The sequence below is a fragment of the Triticum dicoccoides genome, chromosome 4B, assembly GCF_002162155.2.
Source record: "Triticum dicoccoides isolate Atlit2015 ecotype Zavitan chromosome 4B, WEW_v2.0, whole genome shotgun sequence".
Taxonomy (NCBI): Eukaryota; Viridiplantae; Streptophyta; class Magnoliopsida; order Poales; family Poaceae; genus Triticum; species Triticum dicoccoides.
In genome coordinates this window covers 3,345,118-3,366,437 of record NC_041387.1, presented here as the reverse complement: position 1 = coordinate 3,366,437, position 21,320 = coordinate 3,345,118, and the positions used below count along the sequence as shown (strand labels likewise).

At 40.1% G+C, this 21,320-nt stretch overlaps 1 protein-coding gene across 1 annotated transcript in view; it reads right to left on the bottom strand.

Annotated features, from left to right (window-relative positions):
- Positions 1–7,815: 7,815 nt before the first annotated feature.
- Positions 7,816–21,320, bottom strand: part of LOC119294481 — a 14,812-nt gene continuing 1,307 nt past the window's right edge. The window contains exons 2-7 of the mRNA XM_037572673.1: positions 20,847–20,992; positions 17,124–17,342; positions 9,453–9,596; positions 9,043–9,374; positions 8,547–8,850; positions 7,816–8,306 (exon numbers count right to left, since the gene is read on the bottom strand). Of these exons, the coding sequence (XP_037428570.1) occupies positions 8,264–8,306; positions 8,547–8,850; positions 9,043–9,374; positions 9,453–9,596; positions 17,124–17,342; positions 20,847–20,992 (1,188 nt within the window). The 3' untranslated portion in view covers positions 7,816–8,263. The remainder of the gene's footprint in view (positions 8,307–8,546; positions 8,851–9,042; positions 9,375–9,452; positions 9,597–17,123; positions 17,343–20,846; positions 20,993–21,320) is intronic.

Below are 21,320 nucleotides of genomic sequence, written 5' to 3'. Positions count from 1 at the left end.
ATGCGGAGGCTGTTCGTGTACTTGGGCATCGCGTTGATAGCTCGGATTTGTTGACACAACAGGGATGCTTGAAGGCGTTGCGGGAAGTCATGTCAGCTTAGATGGAATTATCATGTGATGGATGCAAATTCGCGAAAGACGATTTGGAAGCCTCGAGCGTGTCGTAGAGTCGAACAAGTTCGGCTGGGTCGAACTAGACAGTCTGGCGGATCGACTTGGATGTCAGTTGGTACAGAAGATGTGCGGGATCAGCGGTGGCGACATAGGAGCGTGATGCTGATGGTGACCGAATTCTGGGGTGTGGAAACACGTGGCGCAGGCCCCGAGGACTTGTGTGGCTTCAACAAGGCTATGGCGCGGGGTTGATTCAAGATGGTGCACATGAGATCTTGAAGTCGACGAGGCGCGGGGTGGCAAGTACAACCACCATGGAGTCATGTTGAAGGTGGAGCTGGAGTCTAGAGGACTTCACTCGGTGCTGATTGAGGGGCTACGGCGTAAGTCGACAGAGAGTCGAAGCCTATTCAGCGAAAAGCGAGTGACACGTAGTTTGGACTGGAGCCCAGTGGTCTAATGGAAGCGTGAAACTCGTCATCGGTCGGTGATGATCGGTAGTACTCTGCAGTGGAGGTTGAGTGATGTGGGTTCACAACCCTTGAGACTCGACCAGGACAGCGGAGGCTCGACGCAGTAATAGCGGCGAGGCGTGTGGTATGCACGGGACATGGAGACGGGCCAGGGCTCTAGTGGTCATACATGTGGTGAGACAACTGCGAATTTGACTTGGGATGACTACAAGCAACGGTGAAATTCTTTCAAGTTTCAGACAGGCGGTCAAGAAAGGAGCGGTGATGTTGAGTTCAGGTAACTCTTATGTGTGACACCCAATATGTGAGTTGTTCACTTTCACGCGGGTCACTGATCGGTGTGTGATGGCGTTGACGGATACTCTGGAAGTTGGGAGCACGGACTAGAGTAACAAGGAACTTAATTGTGCTCGAGTGTTGACCGTGGTCAAGAAAAGAAGGGACTACAAGTTGCAGGTGGAGTCACATGGAGTCTTTGGAGTAGCAGCGGTGCTCATGGGATAAGTTCAAATCCAATGTACATGGAAGTTTGACGCATGGACGAACTCAAGGTGATGAAGAATATTCGTCAAGATGGAGTTTGTTAGAGTTGTGTCGAATATAATGTACAAGGTAGGTTACAGTTGGACTTGTAGTTGTATTGTGTTTACATAGGATATGGAGTCGTGTCCTACTAGGACACTTGTATCCTAGGCCTCTCATATATATCGGGGATAGACACACAATATAACCTATGCCAACATAATAGTACCGGAACGCAGGAGAAGCCGGCGGCATGTGCCGGTGTCTAGGGCGACCGGGTGCGGTATTGTAGCGGTGTCATGGGAAAGAGTGCCCATAGTCAAGCTCCGGGGATGTAGCCATATCGGTGAACCTCGTTAACAAATCTCGGTGTCGTGCCTCGTGTGATTGCTTGGTCCTCGAATGATTGACGGTATGCCTCGGATTTATTCTAACAATACCATGGATCGCAACCACATGAGGCACTTCGGCGTCAGCTGAGTTGGTAGCGGGAGAAACAGCAACAAGTGTCACCACTATATCTGTGATATAGTCTTGCTCTGTGTAGTTTCAGTTTTTGAGCAAATTTCTGTTATTTTTTTTATCCATATTTCACTATTTTTCATACCAAATTTCAAATTTTGGTTTGCTCTTTTCGTCCAGAAATTTCCGAAATTTTCCGAAATGACAAATTTCGCCCATTTCTCAGGTCCGCAAAAATAGAAAACAAAATTGAAAACCTTGATCAAAGTCGATGTGGATGCCTCGATGGAGCTACCCAAGGTGCCGGCCAGGACAGGGAACAACTAGGAAGCCATCTCCCCCAGGACAGATATTTGAGTCCGGTCCTTGTCCGCATCCAATTTCTGCAAGACTGTGGCCTCACTGCCACCATGCATGATGGTCGCTGAGTTCCTCCACTGGAGGCTGGCTCCCCTACGCAAGAGCCGGATCCTGGCGTGGAAGTACAATGGCCTTAACGACATTGGCTGTATTTGGATTGGCATCGAGAGCGGGCCTGCTGAGGAAGAGCTGACCGCTCTGTTCGGGGAGGTGCTTGGGAAGAAGGATGGCCAAAAAAAAAAAAAATACCGCAGCCTGAGCTGACATGAACCCCGTATGCAACCCTGCGTCACATGGAGCAATTGATAAGTACTTAGCTGATAGCATTTTATTCTATTGGTCTCTTATCAGTAGGGAATGCTCAAACTATGTAGGGCTTGAAAATGATCGCCAAAAGTATGGTGAAAAATTCATTAATTTCTGTTTTGCCACATTTTTGTAGCAAAAGTCATGCCCAATTTTTTCTGTTTAATTTCGGAACATTAATGTAGGCGATGGACCAAGCATGTCAATGGTGTGGCGATGGCAGGCTAGGTGTGTGTCACAAGGTTAACCTCACTTGCAATAAAATCTATGTAGATCTCCAGGAGGACATTCTGGAATGGGCGGTAGGTTTTAACTCAACTAGTGTGGTGCTTGATGAGTTGCTCACATATATAATGTTGTGCCCAAAATTATCTAATTGTTGTTTTCTTTCAATTATGCTCAGCGCGACCCTTGTAGGGGAAGGGCCGAATTCATGCTTGTGGCGAACGTGCCCACGGATGTGGAGAGCACAGTTCACACTACTAGGGAAATGCTTATACACAGAAACTCAGTAGTAGCGCTTTTTATAAGGAAGCACTGCTACAAAGTAGCGGTAGCGCTTGGGCACGAAGAACGCTGCTACTATGCACATAGCAGTAGCGTTGTACATGGAAAACACGCTACTACTATAATTGCCAGACTGTTTCCGGCAGGCTTGGTATACTAGTAGCGCTCATGCGCAAAAAGCGCTACTACTATTATTCATTGCAATAGCGCTTTCCTCTAATCAGCGCTACTGCTAAATTCAGTCCCCTCTTAAAACCAAAGTTTAGTCCCACCTCGCTCCGCGAACAGAATGTTTACCACCTTAAATATGGTGCTTCTCAAACTATCACAACTAGTTCGTCTTCATTGTACTCTATGTGTAGGATATGTGGCAATATGAATCTTCACCTACTGAAAATTTAGATTCTACACAAAAAGAGAAATTATGACCAATACTTTTTTTTTAATTTGATGCCGTAGTAGTAGCGCTGGTTAAAAAAAACGCTACTGCTAATGATCGTAGCAGTAGAGCTTGTTACATATCAATGCTACTACTAGCGGTACCTTATCCACACCCGCGCGCGGCCTCACTCTCCGCTCACACTCTCACTCGCTCTGCCGTGCACCATCGCCCACCGTCACCGCCGTCGCCTGCCGTCACCCACCAGCGCCCCCAAGGTACGTATCTGCCTCCCTTCCTCCGTCTCCGCCCTCCTCTCCCCTCCTTCTCGCCGCCCTCCTCCTCTCACCACCCTCCTCTCCCCTCCTGTCGCCCCACCTCCACCCACCGCCCCTCCTTCATCCTCCTCCTCCCTCCTTCCTCCCCCTCCATCTGCCGCCATCTCGGCCTCATCCCTACCTCCTGCATCCCTCCCTTCCTCCCTCCCTCCTGCCTCCCTCCCTTCCTCCCTCCCCCATCTATGTTAATTATTTTGAGTAAAATATAACATATAAGTTATATGAACAGAATGTAGGTATTTTGAATAGAATAAAATAGAAAATATAGGTAGAATGTAGGTATTTTGAATAGGATAGAAGACTAGTGAATAGGTCTTTTGAATATAAAAAAGTTTTAGTAATAGAAAAATTTCTAATTTTCTATTATAGAAATCTATTGGAATGGTACATGAGAAACTTTTAGGTATCAAATTTAGTAATAAAAAACTTAGTAAGAAAATTTAGGTATAGAAATTTTTTGTAATTTTTATTTTCAATATAGAAATTATTGGAAAAAATCGTTATTTTTATGTCATTAGCACTTTGTCAACAAAGAAAGCTATATGAGATTTGATGATCTAAAATTTTCACTCGGTGGAATATGCAGGCTTTGTAGGGTCATGTCCCCTTGGAGTGATCATCTTCCGAGCTACCTCTACATCCTCTACACCCGAGTCGGTGAGATAAAAGTCCACCTCCTCCTTCTCTACTCCTCGGCGTTGAATAGAGTAGAACTAGAATGGAAATATATTGAAATGTTTTTGTCAATATTGAACCATTGAAATGCAATGAGCACCAGTTTATACTCATGTGCGAATGTGGGAAAATCCGAGTGGCCTATGTTCTGCCGGAGTGTCGATTCATTTCCATTCCGGCAAATTTCAGGCGCTCAGTATGTCCTATTTTAGCAAAGTTCATGCCGTGTTTTTTCCGTGAATTTAAGCATGACTTGTGCTAGAATATGTTGGAAATATCGAGTGCCCTGGATTTCCTATAAAGAGAATTAAACGACATTTTGAGTTGACTTTAAGTCTGTCAGGGCTCCATACATGACAGTCAAAATTTCAGTGAGGGAGAATCTCCACCATATATGAGAGAAGAAGAATGCCGACTGTTGTCGTGGGGGTCGCTTCTCCTTCTTCTCTTTGTGCTAAACCTTTGTTATGCACTAGGGGAAGAAGGAGTAGCAGCCATCATCGATGGTCGAAAAATCGGTGAGGGAGTGTCCACCATATATGAGAGAAGAAGAATGCCGACTGTTGTCATGGGGGTCGCTTCTCCTTCTTTTCCTTGTGCTAGATATTTGTAATGCACTAGGGAAAGGAGGAGTAGATACCATCACCGATGGCCGCAATATCAGAGAGGGAGTGCCCAACATATACATGAGATAAGAGTTTAGGAAGGAAGACTAGACAGACCTAAAGTCAACCCATTGCATATTGAGTAATAGTGATCTGTGTGTTGAGTTTCCTGGTAGTTGCCTTCTACTGATTTTCAATGTTTCAAATATGAACATATATAGGAAATGTCTGATGACGAAAGAGAATTCGGTATGTGAAAATACTGTGAAGACGAGCGCGGCATGTGCGACATGCCTCACCTAGTTGATGGTAGGCGCTTCAGCATCGTGCTGGATGAGAACTTCGAAGTGGATACAATAAGTCACAACGACAAATCTTTTTTCCTAATCAGGCATGACTTCTCCTACTTCTGCTTCTTTTGCTTCAACTTATAATTGTAATTTTTTACAATTCTACTAGCGTATCCCCTTCCATGCAAGAATCTATGTCTTGGATAAGATTGGTTTCAGTACTATGGAAAGTATGGAGGTAAAGAGAGTTCACTTGAGGACCGAGCATGGTTATACTTTTGCTGCAAAATTATACAATGCAGACACCTACTCCTATTTTGAATGCACAAATTAGAGAGCAGTATGCAAAGCTTATGCCTTTGAGCCTAATATGGTTATCATCTTTGATATTCGTCCGGAAGATGAAATTGAAGGTAATATCAACATTTGGATCGATGTGCAGACGCCTCCAGTTCTACCATTATGTGAGTTTCTCAACCATATTTATTAAGTAATTTATATTGCTTATTTAAAAATAGTGAACAACTAATTTTTATTGACAGCTATTTCCATTCAAGCAAACATGTTCAACGCTTGGTAGACAGGACCTACTACTGTCCCGGGGCTGAACTAATTAAACTACGAGGAGATACGTCATTATGTTTCATGGCTTGAGGATCTTGATACTGTCAAGACAGGTTATTTTCCTGGACTTCGAGATATTAGTACTCAAAATGTGCGACCGCTAGTGTGCGTATTGAACTATGGTCACATCTATTTAGGAAAGATGGTAAGATTTTTACTATTTGTCATCATTAGTGCATCTTTTGCATACAATATTTTTCCAGCTAAACTTCCTTGTTAAGTATGTTACTACGTTCTTCAACAAAGACTCCCGATGAGTGTTGTGCCTCGTTGAATCGAGCCTAATGGTCGCATGACAATGGTTAGCTTACGGTCAAGACATCCTACATTGCACATGAGTGCATTCAAGATTTCTCGAAGCGAGCAAGTCTTAATAGTCAAAGACTGGAGCAAAATTGTGAAGGATCGCGGCAGAGAAGTACTAGTTGGCAGCAATCAGAAGCGCGGCCCACAATTAGGAGACAAGTTCATCTACACTCTCCAATATGATGAAGCAGGAGTGCTACACTTGTTTTATGCTATTTTACCTGAGAGAGAGCGGTAGGAGTGATTAGCTAGCTAGAATGAGTTTAAAGATGATGATGTGCTACACTGACTATGATGATTAAATAGCTAGTGATGGTGGTAATGACTATAATGATTATTATTAGCTAGTGTTGGTGGTGATTAGATAGCTACACTAGCTATGGCTGATGATTAAATAGTGTTGGTGGTAATGACTATGATGATTATTAGCTAGTGTTGTTGGTGATGATATGATGCAAGAGTTTTTATATTAATATGACGATGATATTGATCAAGATTATCATGATGGTTTGTTATTATGATGATGATTAGTTATTATATCATTGGTGGATGGAACGCGGATTAGATTCATGTGGATGGATCAAAAGTTGAATTAGTAGCATCGTCGTCCTAATTCAACTTTTGATTCATCCAAATGAATCTAATCCATGTTTCTTCCTAACATGAGCCTGTATAAATATATCAAAAATACGTAGAGGGGTTATAAATCTGTGAAAGCAGGAATACTTGACAGCAGCACTTGAGAGCATCTACTAGCAGCGCTGGACTAGCAGCAGCGCTTCACCAACTCATGCGCTATAGAGAGTTAGCAGCAGTGCTTGTCTGAGCAGCGCTACTTCTAACCATAGTTACCATAATGCTTGCCTGACCAGCGCTACTGCTACAACTTAGCTGTAGCGTGTTAGTAGTAACGCTTGACCCAGCGCTACTGCTATATGATTTTCAAGCGCTACTACTAGGGTCTTCCCTAGTAGTGTCAGCTTAAGTCATTGGATATGGAGGGCACTGTTCAGCCTAAGTACATGGATGTGGAATGTCACCAACGAGGCACACCGAATGTATTTCAGTGGTCCTAGTTGAATACCAATTGACACAGACTAGAGACGAAATCTGGGAATCCATTCTTACTATATCTTCATGAAGGAGAGGATACCAAGGACATCTATCTGTTGTATGATGTCCCCCAGTCACCATAGCAGTTTCCATCTTGATCCCGATGTCGTACGCATACTTGCATCGTACTAATACTTCATTGAACATTTATGTCATATATGTTGTATACACTTATTATATGTTACGTGTAAGTATTAGATATTAGAGAGTTGTTAAACTAATGTGAGTTTTTAAATTGTCTATATATGACTTTACCATGCTAGTATTACAGTTAAACTGGAAAACCTACCACGGTAGCCAATAGCACTGTGATGGCTGCACTTTTATTTTGGTTTGGCACAATATATCACTGGCGGGTGTAAACAAGAGACCGCCACAGATAGAAACATTATCAGTGGCGGGAGATCAATAACGGACCACCGCCCACTACTGCTAAGCTTTTAGCACCCACCACTGTTGAACATTCATGCAGTAGTGAGAAGAGAATCTTGAGCACCAGACACAGATGACCTAGAGAACAGACCAAACCTATGATGCATTTCAAGCGGGCATTTGTACTCATGTACTCCCTCCGTTCGGAATTACTTGTCTCGAAAATAGATGTATCTAGATGTATTTTAGTTCTAGATACATTCATTTCCGAGACAAGTAATTCCGAACGGAGGGAGTAGCTGTTTATGAAAAATGAGCTTGTAATGTAACAGCGAGGCAAACGGTACACGTGCGCCTTACCAGGTAACATTTTGCTTCCAATAGCACAAAAGTTCACTCAATACAAATCATAGTATTCGGGGGAGTTCATTAATTCACCTAACACAGTACAATATATTTTTATAACAATCCGCGTCATCTATAGTTACCGAGTTACATATAATACACACATACACATGTACGTATTACGAGCCACACACCGATGTCTGCTTACACCTTACTGCACGCCAACTAGGCTGACAACCTTCTCTCGACCACAGCAAAATCTGAGCCAACAACCTTCTTGAAATTGTATACTAACGAATCCCCAAAAGAGAAAGGAGAGACAAAATATCCAAATTAAACCTATCACGCCATGCTTTACTTTGCCTTCTTTGAAAGAAGGCAAATAAATGGCCTCATACACTTACAAATTATCTTCATTAAGAGAGCTTCTCTTAGTCTCTTACATACGGACCATGGACACCTCTTGTTCGACTTAGACAAATAATTTGTAAGATGTCCAAGCTTCCTCTCCACAACTATACATAAAAAAGTGAATGTTAGAAAGAAAAAAAAATACAAATAATAATTTCCCATAGAATTAATTTACATACATTGCCGAATAACGTGCAGGGGAAAATAAAATCAAAGAGTTAAGCAGTTGATGCATACATAGAAGACAAGCAACATCAAGGGAAGGAGCTTTTTGACAAAACATCTAGTAATTAAAAGAAGTAGAACTCCCAAATAAGCTGAAAATTCAGGATGTATGAACTCACAGTTGTTCCATGTCCATTTTTCCTGAGACCAAAAGGGTTCGCATAACGCTTGGGAGAAACGGAGTGAATATTTTAAAAAGGTACATCTCCAACTCGTGCTCTTCATAATAGATGACAACGCCATCTTGTCGTCTATGTTCCTTGCTATGCACAAGAACATTCCGGATAAACCTAGCAAGCTCACCCATCGTGCGTCCATAAGATGTGCCGGGCTTGTGATAGTACACAACCGTGAAAACAGCAATGGCCGTGTTGCTCTTCATTTCTGATTTCACGACAGTTCTCCAATCATTGGGAAAAGGACCTGCAATGGCCCCAAGGATTGTATCACGATATATAGGCCTGCTGTTCAGCGCCTTGGCAAACATACTACGGCCAGCTGATGCCATCATAGACGGATGGTATCTCAAATATTCAAGAAACCAACTATGGTTAGCAGTAGTGGCTCGTTCTAGGTCATCCTTGAGCTCGAGAAAGCAAACTGGCAAATCATTACCGATCTTATAGAGTGGTATTAGTATCGCGGCAGCTTTGCATAGGTCACTACGCATAGCCCGAAGCAGCGTCTCCCCTTCAAGTTTCACTGGCACTTTGAGTATCATCATTATCTTCTTAGACTGCCTGGTCGTAATGATCCGTATGTCCTGCCAATCAAATGTGCCATTCCAGCTTTTATTTCTTGAATGACACTCCGAGACAACATTCATGAAGGTCTGCATAAGAATTCTTCCCTCAAGTGTTGCAGTTAGAACAGTCATTTTGCCCTCAAATATATCCATACGCTGTGCCAGAGGATTATTCTTCAAAAATGATGTGAGGTTCTGGATACTGCATACACAGTACACAAAAAAAAGGTATAGATGCAAAATCAGCAAAAGAGTTAGATACATATGATTTATGTCCTACCTCCTGGGGCGGCCAATGTAATTTAGGCATATCTCTGTAATTATAGGAACTTCTAGTTTTTCAAAATTAGAATCGGCTGGGATTCGTCGAGCAGCATGTAGTAAAGCGAGACTGAAGGCATCCTCTTCTGAAGAATAGTTAGAGCTGAAGCAAAAATAAGCACACGTCGTCAATCAGGCTTCAGTGATAAAGAAAATAAATTCAAACAGTTCTGAAGTTTTCTAGAGCAAACACTGACAAATGTTTGGAATGCTTGCAAAGTTTCAACATGAAATAGGATTCATGGAAGATGTGGCCAAAAAACAAAAATTGATGCTCAAAATCGATGCAAGGAATCAAAACATTTCACAACCTTGGCTAAAGAGTAGTTTTTTTTTCATTTTTCATTTTATTTTACTGTTCACCCAAGTTCATGTGAGCTCGAGCCAAGAAAAGCTGTTTCGGCCCCACATCTCATATATATAATACACTATGCTCCATAAGTTTTAAGGCCCTACATTCAATTGAGGTCTCCAGTTTAAAATTGGGTCAACAATTTTGACCGGGTCGATGATTTAAGGGGCTCTCTCTTCAATTATTTTATCAACCTCTATAACACTAGGCTCCCTAGTTTTAGAGAGCCCACATTCAATTGAGGACTCCAATTAGAATTGGGACACCCGATTTTGACTGGGTCAATAATTTCTAAAAGCTCCATCACTCAATTCTTTTATACTATACACTATGCTTAAATTTTAAGCCTCACAATTAAGTGAGGTATTCATTTAGATTTGGGCCATCTGATTTTGACCGGGTTAACAATTTCTTAAGCTCTCCCATTCAACTCTTTTAATTCACTATGTTTCCAATTTTTGTAGCTCTTTCATTCAATTGAGGTATTCAATTTGGTTTACTATTTTGATTGTGCTAAGATTTTTCAATTCATCAGCAGCAACCGACCTATAAAAATATATCAATCCCACGCACCCTCCAACCACCTAGAAAAAAGAAGCATCACCATGTGATATTGTTGCATCAATATAGCACATGCAATCACCGACATCAATAAGGCAGGTTCATCCTGGACAGCTAGCTTTGTCTCCATGAGATTGTCCATGACCTGCGTGTTCGTGCCTCCAAAGCGGTGATTCTCAAGCTTGATGGGGCTGTGGTTCACAGACTTATGCAGTTGGTCACGGGTGGACACACTACGGTCTTGGTAAACGGGAGTATCAGTAACTTCTTCCCCAATGGCAGGGGCCTAAGGCAGGGCGACCCGGCTTCCCCCCTCCTCTTTAACTTTGTGGCTGACTCCCTCTCCCACATCCTGACTCGGGTCGCGGCTACTGGCCATATCACCCTGGTCAGCTCCCACCTTGCCCCTAATGGCATCTCCCACCTCCAATATGTGGACAATACCATCATAATGGTTGAACTTAACGACGAAAGTATAGCTCACTTGAAGTTCCTTCTCTTATGCTTTGAAGCTCTTTCTGGTCTCAAGATTAACTTTGCCAAGAGTGAAGTAATTGTTACTGGGGTCTCGGACATTGAGGCCCAAAGAGTTGCTCATCTATTAAACTGCTTCCTAGGCTCTTTCCCTTTCAAGTACCTTGGCCTCACGATATCCCCCCACAAACCGTTGACTAAAGATTTCGCCCCGGTTGTTTCAAAGGTGGGAAACCTGGTGCTTCCGTGGAGAGGTCACTACAACACTCAGGCTAGCAAGGTCGCCTTAATCAATGACTGCCTTTCCTCCCTCCCCATGTTCCTGATGGGTTTCTACCTCCTTTCAGCAGGGACTCATGCTGTCTTCAAGAGTGAGGATGTGCAAGCATACTGAACCATGGTACCTTGTTGAATGAAAATATTACTTTGGACTCCTGGTAATATATGCTTCCTTGCATTTGTTGCAATTTTGCTCTTCTGCCTTTCATTTAGGGATTTCCCCCCTATGGTGCACATTGTTGTTGCTGCTATATGATGCTTTTGTGGCCTAGGACAACGGATGATCGATTCTACTCCCTTTGTTGTTGTTGCTTCCTGATTTTTCTTACCACGGGTTGTGTTAAATTGTGATCCAAATTATACCATGTTGGACTAGACGTAGTATAACCGGTGTGGGCCTTTGCGTTGACGTCGACGCGTACGAGTACTACTTGTTTACTTGTCCTCCAAGGACTCTCATGTATTGGCCTCTTATATACCCCATGTAGTCGCACCTCAGACGGTCTGTCGTCTCGTGCTTGTAATACTCCTCCTCGTAGTGATTGCGCCTTCGTGCGTCCGTGGTTTTCTCCCGCAAGGGTTTCCACGTAAAAATCCGTGTCTCTCTGTCTCGTTTATTTCTCGTTATTATCTAACAAGTGGTATACAGAGCCAAATTTAGATACGAGATTTGGGAGCGAGAGGATTAGGGCTGCGTTCCGTGCGCCGCGGCTGGTCGCCGAGATCGACTGTTTTTCGGCTGCAGCCTTTTCTTATCCGAGATTGAGACCAACAGGAGATTGATTCTTTACAAAGCCGTCGTACCCTGCCGCAAAGTCGCTGCGTTGCGGAGACCAACAGGCGTTCCATCGAGCCGCCGAGGCGTTGGCTAATTTTTTTTAAATAATACATTTTTTAATTAATTTTTATAAATATTACGCCGGATAAAAAAATTCAAAAATAATACACCGTCGGCCCGGGCCTAGTTGGCCCACAGCAGGCCGATTGGATTCCAGTCAGCCTACAGCTGGCCGACTGGCCCCTGTCGGCCCACTGTGGGCTGATTGGGTCTTGTCGACCCACTGTGGGCCGACTGGAGCTAACTGGCTCGCTGTGGGCTAATTGTTTTTGCAAAAAAACTAGGCATAAAAATTATATGTTTAAAAAATATTAATCATGTAATTAAAAAATGTTAAACGTGTATAAACAAATGTCTTGATGTATAAAAAAAATGTACAATATATATGCAAAAATGTTGACATAAAAAATATGTTTTGAAAAGTGTTAAGCATGTATTTAAAAATTGTTAAATGTGTGTATAAAAAATGTTCCTTATTTATACAAAAAATATAGAATGTGTATGAAAAAAAGTTGGCACCAAAAAATTATGTTTGAAAAATATGTTTGAAAAGTTGACATTTTTTCAAATACATGATTAAAAATTGTTAAATGTGTGTATAAAAAATGTTCCTTATCTATACAAAAAATATAAAATGTGTATGAAAAAAAGTTGACACCAAAAAAATATGTTTGAAAAAAATGTTCCAGTTCCATACAAAAAGAGCAACCAATCATATTTTTTTCACAACCTTGATTTATTTTTTGTCACCAACTCACCAACATAATTTTTTGGTGTCAACTTTTTTTCATACACATTCTATATTTTTTGTATAAATAAGGAACATTTTTTATACACACATTTAACAATTTTTAAATACATGATTGACACTTTTTAAAACATACTTTTTATGTCAACTTTTGCATATATATTGTACATTTTTGTATACATCAGGAACATTTTTTATACACCTTTAACATTTTTCAATTACATGATTAACATTTTTTTAAATATATATTTTTTGTGCCTATTTTTTTGCAAAAACAATTAGCCCACAGCGGGGGAATTAGCTCCAGTCGGCCCACAATGGGCCGACAGGACCCAATCAGCCCACAGTGGGCCGACAGGGGCCAGTCGGCCAGCTGTAGGTAGGCCCAGTCGGCCTGCAGCGGCCCGACGGTGTATTATTTTTGAAAAAAATTTACCCAGCGTAATATTTATGAAAATTAATAAATAAAATGTATTATTTAAAAAAAAATTAGCGAGGCGTTGCTGCTGTTCCCCATCCACGACAGCCGCGCAAGAGAGTTGTTGCTGCTCGCACCAAGTCTCGAAGCAGATCGCGTCAAGTACTAGTGGTGCACATCGGCTACGTACTAATTGCTGCTGGAGTTCACGTGAAGACTAATCAAATCCAGTAGTACTTGCACTAGTACTTTATGAAGGCGTACTAATTGAGTACTAGATCATCAATTGCTACGTCCATTGCCTAATATTACTAGGTGTTATTTATTCTGTTCTATTTGCTTCACATATTAAATTCTGTCAAGAATTTTTCTACCGGCTTGTATTACTTTGTGTACACAGATTTATCGACTCATGGCATCCATGAAGTACGATCTTCCGCTGCTAGATCGTGACACAAGGTTTACCCTATGGCAAGTCAAGATGCGGGCGTTGTAGGCACAGTCCGACTATGATGAAGCGCTGGATAGTTTTGGGAAGAAAAGAATTGATTGTAAGGCTTTGTCACAAATTCACTCCATTTGCATAATAATATTTCGCAGGAAGTTTTGAGCGAGAAAACTGCCGCCGCTCTATGGTTAAAGCTGGAAGGGATTTGCATGACTAAAGATCTCACCAGCAAGATGCATCTGAAGCAAAAATTATTCTTGCACAGGTTACCCGAGGGAGGTAATGTTTTGAATCATATTTCAGAATTTAAAGGATCATATCCGATCTAGCTGCAATGGAGGTCAGTTTTCTGTTTTTGTTTTTGTTTTGGGCCAGGAGGCCTAGAAAGGTACTTTCTGGCGTGAGGTGTTCGGGCTGCAGGGTGATTCCTATAGAACATAATCATTTGTTCGGGAAAAGCTCGACACCGAACCTTTCGTTCGGTCTGGGAAGCTCCCAGACTGAAAGTCAAGTGGATAGCGTCCTTCTTTGAATTCCTAGAGCCGTTTACCATCGAAGGATGTATCACAGAACACAATCATTGCCACTGTGCTTTTCTATACTTCTGTCCACACCATTGGGATATGTATTTTGTACTATCTGGCTACTCTCTAATGCATTACTCAAGCCTCCGGTCTCTATCTGTACACATGACTTGATCTAATTAGTATGAAAGACCTTTGGGGCATGTTGTTTTCTATATAAATGACTTGCTCTAATTCTTATCTATCAAACTGCGCGACTTTTGGCCTATTCCTTTCTGCAAAATTTGATATGTCGAGATGTGAGCAACAATACTATTTTGGATCTTGCGCTTGGGTCAGGCAATGCATATCAAGGGATACATGTGTAGTTGGCTAAATCATGCTTCAGTGTATTCTTCATGAGCGAAGCAAGACACCCAAGGGACACATGTGTAGTTAATATCATTTAAAGGTTTAGTGGCTGAATTATAATTAGTTGCCATCATACTTAATATTCTCATTTTCCCAATATGGTATGTAAGGATGTTTTTCAGTAGTATGTGTTTGAATGCGTGAGATGTTGAATCAGTGATGTAAAGCTGCGTCATGTGTACTTTTCGTGTATTCAGTGATGTAAAGCTGCACCATTTTTTTTTTTGACAGGATAAGTTCAAGACAAGTCTGACCTAATGCCGAGCATCCAACGGGGGCATCGGAGGGGACACCGTCGCACGAAAGGTTGGTGCCTCAAGCCACACTTATTTCTTGTGATTCTTATATGAATAAACATATTCTTCCGCTGCTAATTAGCATGTTTGGTCTATTTAATTTCAAACATATCTATTATTCACCAAGGCGCCTGCCTACTTTCATAATGATATTATAACATTAGGTGTTATGTCATTATAAGCCGTAGATGGATCAACATGTTCTTCCTCTTGTAATTAGCATGTTTGGTCTACTTATTTCAAACATACCTATTATGCGCCAAGGCTCCTTCCTACTTCCATAATGATGTTATCCCATAGTTAGATTGGTGTCTAAAACTGAGCCCCTTCTTAACTCCATTTCTCTGCAGTAAATGAAGCCCAGAGGTGGAGGGATTTGGATGATCTGTAGTCAAAGGATACCATCAAGCAAGAGGACGCACAAGGAGGGTAGCCCCGGAGTAGAGGTAGAGGACGTTGCCAGTTGCATCTCTCTCTGACCTGCAGCCCACCTTGGCATGGATGTGACCAGTGTTTATCCCCAACATTGGCAAGCATTGTAAGGTCCCTCTTCTTATGTTTCTGGTGCAAATATACCACATATATGTTCATATGCAGAAGATAAAGATCGACTATTATTGGCGGTTATTTTACTTAGTTGTAGAAACTGAATAGTTTGTTTCAAATTATGATGGTTTAAAAGAAGTATTATGGTGTAGTGCAGTAATAATTTTAATTTAAAATTGCAGACCTTGTATCATATTTTTGTTGTGTATGTGGGCAGTGTGTTCAAGTTGATCTGGAACAATTTGAAGGGTTTCCTCGACACAAAATCTTCAGCCAAGGTTTACTTAAGCACCTCCAATTATGTATAGAAGTTTAAAATTGTAATTGTTTCAGGTTCTTCGCCACATTATGTATGCTTTGTTAATTTTTTGAATAACTGGACCTATTTGCTATGTGGAACATGTAGCATTTACTTAATCATAATCTAATTTAATATTTGACCACCGTCTTCTGGCTCTTGCTTTCAACATATGCAGTATCGGTTAGTCATTTTCTTGACACAACACTTTAGGCAACGGCCCAGACTTCTTGAGCCATTCTCTATTTATTGTCGATGCATCTTCCAAAATAAACGAACAATGTTTCCTCCATATATGAATGACACAATGACTATGATTTTTTTTCCAGTCAACTGATCATCCTAAGCCTCATCCTGTATTCAATACTTTTATGTTCCATTGCTAACTAATGCTCATTTGTGATGTCTTTCTCAGGATGGAAACGTTCCTCGGCACCATGACGAACATGAACCGAGGAACAACCTTTTTATTTTATTTTCTGTTGCCTCTACTATATTGTTGCTACCACAAAGATTTACCTAGACATGGAGCCATCATGATGTGTTTAAAAATGATTACATTATCCTTCTCTAACATGATGGTGTTAGAAACATCTTAGCATTCGAGCAGGTTTAGTTCATTGTTTATTAATTCCTAATATGTAAAAAAAATCACTGATCATCCCTTGACAGAAAATATTTTGATATGCAACCATGTGCACGGGCAAAGAACCTGGATGTTATTTACACGTTTTGGATCATGGATGATTGTTTTGAATGAAAAAATATCAGATAAAGGAAAGCATGTAATCTTTCTAATCCAGCAAAGCCTTTGAAATCTTGATGCTTCTAATTTGTGTGAGCTAAATGATAATTTTTGCAACACCCAAAACTGTATGTTGCCTTATAGTTTCATGACGATGTTGAACTTAACGGTGCTTTGCTCCAATTACATGTGAATGTTTCTTCTTCTTTTTATTTTGTTATATCCTATTTGAATACGTACGCGAAACTTGATTTCCTACAAAATTGAGCATTCATTACTTGGCCATAGCGTTAGTGACCGGCAGCCTCGCGCCAAGGCGCGTTTCCGATCTAGTATAACAATATGGCAGAACATATTCTGAAGCAATGGAGGTTACAAATGAAAGGATGCTCAACATAGATGTACTATTGTTATTACAGGTAAATAATGCGTCCATGTCAAAATATAGTGCATATTAGATTTGTCCTAGAACAAGCTTTGTAAAGTTTGACCAGTAGTGTAGGAAGAAATATAAATATTTACAAAACCAAATATAAGATATGAAATTATATTCATGATCAATAAATACTATTAAAGTTGGTATTGTAGATGTTGGCAAACATATTTATAACACTATATTTTGAAAAGAATGTACTTAAATATCATGGAACTGCATGAACTATGTCATTCATTAGTACCATAATCAATCTTACATTTCGAAGGATTGCAGCAAAGGTCGGCGGGCGCCAGTGATGTTGGTGGCGCTTGTTCCGGCCACATTCGTCAGCAGTGAGCACGTAGGTGTACGGTTGTGCCCGTCGGTTGGTGACGGTGTGACATTTGCTCTCACCACGTCAGCATAGGTTGGAGCTGGAGGTGTGCACTTGTGTTCGTCTTCCCGAACTGTTGTGCGAGCCGCTGTCGGCTGAGACCTAGCAAACGAAGGAGATACATTACGTCACTCTAGTGCTCCGTCGTATTACATCGAGGCTTGTAAGGCGAACACAAAACACGTTTCCGTGCGATTGTGGGAAAAGATAAAGGAAAGATAAACAGACGATCCCGGCGAGAAACAGAGTACGGAGTGATTCCTTCCAAGATAGCGGAGCTTACCTTACTGACTGGGGAGCGGGAGCGGGAGCGGAGCCGTGGCAGACGGCGCTACTGCTCAGACTCGGCCGATCGAGCTTCCGCCGCCTGCGCGGCTGTTTTTTTGCCCATGGCGGCTGTTTAATAAACCCTAAAAACCCAGCTTCCTTTTATATGCTGTATATATACCCATTACTTGGTGGATGGCTGACTGGGCCAGGTGTTGGGCTTCGTTTTCAGACGGAGGTGTTAGGCGGGACCTCCTATATGCCGCTTAATGCGGCAAGAGGTCGACGTTTCGCACAGGATGGCTCACGTGGGCCGGCCCATTTGCAGGCGCAGTGCCACTGAAAAACGCCAAAAAGAAGAAGGCTGCAGCTGGGATTCGAACTCGCGACAACAGAATGAGTTGCACGTTGTGCTAACCTCTGCACCAGACAAGTCCTTCTACTCCCTCTGTAAACCAATATAAGAGCGTTTAAATCACTAAAGTAGTTATCTAAACGTTCTTATATTAGTTACGGAGGGAGTATTAAATTTGATTCGCGACGCTTCAAGAACTAAACGACTGCGGCAAAACAAAAACACAGCCCCGTGTAGGGGATCGAACCAAGCAGCTCTTGCTCGTTAACTACGTCACAAGCCACCATCACTGCTGAGATTAGATGTCTAAAATAGCAGCCAGTGTGTGTCAACTACAAGCCACAAAGAGATAAACTTATTTCTAAAATATTAAACGTGATTTTCATTCTGAAAACAATAGATATTTTTGAAATGAAAACATTTTCTAATTATGAACAATATTTTTAAAAATTCGAAATTTATAAAACCCTAAACATTTTTTGAAAAAGGGAACAAATTTGAAAGGGAGAACAAAAATTTAAATTACTTTTGGAAATTCAAACATTTTTTCTAGAAACAGGAACAAAAAATTATAACTGGAACATTTTTTCTAAAACACAAACATTGAGTAATTTTTTTAAGATATCTAAACCACAAACTTTTAATAATTTTTTGAACGTACAACTTTTTCACAACCACAAACAAAATAATGAAAACGAACAAATTTTGAATTTCCCAAACATATTTTGAAAATATGAACGTTTCGTAGTTTCTGAAAAAAAACATTAAAGCACGAACATTTTCAATCTTGAGAACAAATTTCAAAGCACGAACACTTTTTAAAAGCATGAACATTTTTTGAAAATATGAACATTTTTTCTAAAACACAAATGTTGAGTGAGTTTTAAAGATATCTAAACCACAAATTTTTAGTAATTTTTTGAACGCACAACTTTTTCACAAACGCAAACAAAATAATGAAAACGAACAAATTTTGAAATTCCAAAACATATTTTGAAAAAAAAACATTAAAACACGAACATTCTTTCAATCTTGAGAACAAATTTCAAAGCACGAACATTTTTTTTAAAGCATGAACATTTTTTTCAAAGCACGAACATTTTTTTAATCTTGAGAACAAATTTTGACATGGAGAACAATTTTGAAAAATCCTGAACGAATTTGGAATCGTGAATTTTTTTGTGAATACGTGTACAGAAAATTGAAATCCGGTAAATTTTCTGAATTTTGAAAGTTTAGAACTTTTTTGTGTAACAAGAACAATTTTTGAATTTTGAGAACATTTTCTAGAAATAGAACATTTTTTTTGAAACACAAACAATATTTTGAAAAAAAATGAGAATAACAAATATGGAAATAAAAAAACAAAGAGAGAAAATTTGTTGAAAAGAGAAATTAACTTGAAAAGGAAAACTGAAGGAAAACAGAAAAGTAACAAAAAGAAAAGAAAAAAAGAACCAGAAAAAGGAAGAAGAAAAAAACATAAAGAGTAAAAAAAGAAAAAGGAAAGGGAATATAAAAAACCAGAGGAACCTTTTAGCTGGTTCCCAAAACCAGTAAGAACCGTCTGGGAACGCTAGGTTCCCAAAATTGGAACCTGTATGTACGCTACAGATGCACCGTCCCAAATCGCTCGCTAGCCTTATCCCCTGTGTGATTTGTCGACATTTTGACGCATGATGCGTCAAATAGGTTTTTCCAAGTCAGGCTTCTTATCTCGTATGCTTTGGACTGGCCCATGTGCGGGTGCGCTGTTTTTAGGTTTCGTTTTTACTATCCATTTTTTTTCTTATTTCGTATTCTTTCTAATTTACATAAATTGGGATATCAAGAGGTGCTGAAATTTTAGATGAACGAGAATTTTGGAAAAAATGTTCAGGAAATCATAAAAAAATCGTGATTTTAAAAAATGTTTGCATATTGAAAGGATTATAAAATTGTTCGTATATTCAAAAACTACTTATGAACATGAATAAAATCATGAATTCAAATAATGTTCATTGAAGTGTCAAAAAATGTGTTAGAAACAAACAACTGTTTACGAATTACAGAAATGGTTTTGCAAATTAAAAAAACTTCATCGGCTCAAAACAATTCATGCATTTCAAATAAAAATTCATAAATATTCCCAAAACCGGAAGGGAAGATTGAAATATTAAGCAAACAAAATAAAAACTTGGAATAAAAATGAGAAACCGATTAAGGGAAGATTCAAGAACATTCCCAAAACCGGTGAGGAATAAACCTAAAATAGGCCAGCCCAAATGCTGATCGAGCGCTGGAGGGGTGCGCGCTGGGTCGCTCGCCGGCGACCAGCATGCCACCAAATAGGAGATGCCACTTTTACCTGGTAAAGGTCACTTGGGCCTACCCGTTTAGCTAAAACGATCGCTCGACAAAAAAGACTTGCTTGTTCGGTGAAGTTGACCGTGTTGATTGTTCGATTGAGCTGACTACATTGACCTTGACTGTGTATACCATTGAGTTTTCAAAATTTGAAAAAAGTTCAACAATTTTTTCTAAAAAATCATCGATTTTGAAAAAAAAATCATCAGACTTTGGGAAAAGAGTTCATGAAATTTGTGAAAAGAACATTGGTTTTAAAAAATTTCATCTAATTTAATAAAAAATCATCGATTTTTACAAAAGTTCATCAAACTTTGGAAAAAGAGTTCACAAAAATTGAAAAAATTTCATCAATTTTGAAAGAAATTCATCAAGCTTGAAAAGCAGTTCATTGATCTTCATTAAAAAGTTCTTGAATTTTGGAAAAAAGTTTAAAATGGAAACAGGGTCATATATTTTGAAAAAATACAGAAAGTTTAAAGAAAATTTCACAAAATTTGTAAAAAAAGGTTCATCGGTTTAGAAAATGTCACTCGATTTGAATATATTTTACTCAAAAAGAATAGGAAAAATAATATAAATAATGAAAAAGAAAAACCGGCCGAGGGAAAACCAAAACGAAGAAAACAAAAACTAACCATGAAGCTTCCCAAAATCGGCGATTGGGCTCGCCCGTATAATTTATTGGGCCGGCCCCGAAGCAATCCATGGGGTGGGGTGCGCCTGTATGTGCCGACGCCTTTAACCAGCGCAACGGGTGCAGAATAGGATTTGGACAATAAAACTGTAGGGAAATCCAAACAAAAAGGAAATATAATAATTAGTGGGTGCGTCCCAGGTTAAGTTCTAGACATGACACGGGAGCACGTAATATTCTGGATTTAATTTAGACTTTTAGGCGATAACATGAGCGAGAAGTACAACAACAATACATATCTGGCTTGAGGAAAAGAATTAATGAAACAATCACCGCAATATTATTATAAGAAAGAGAAATCTTGTGCGATGGAATTTCAAAAGCATTGCAAACAAATAATCCAAATATCCCCGCATAAACTTAAACCTCTTGTCCCTTCATCACAAAAAAGGAGAAGGAGAAAAAAATAATTGTA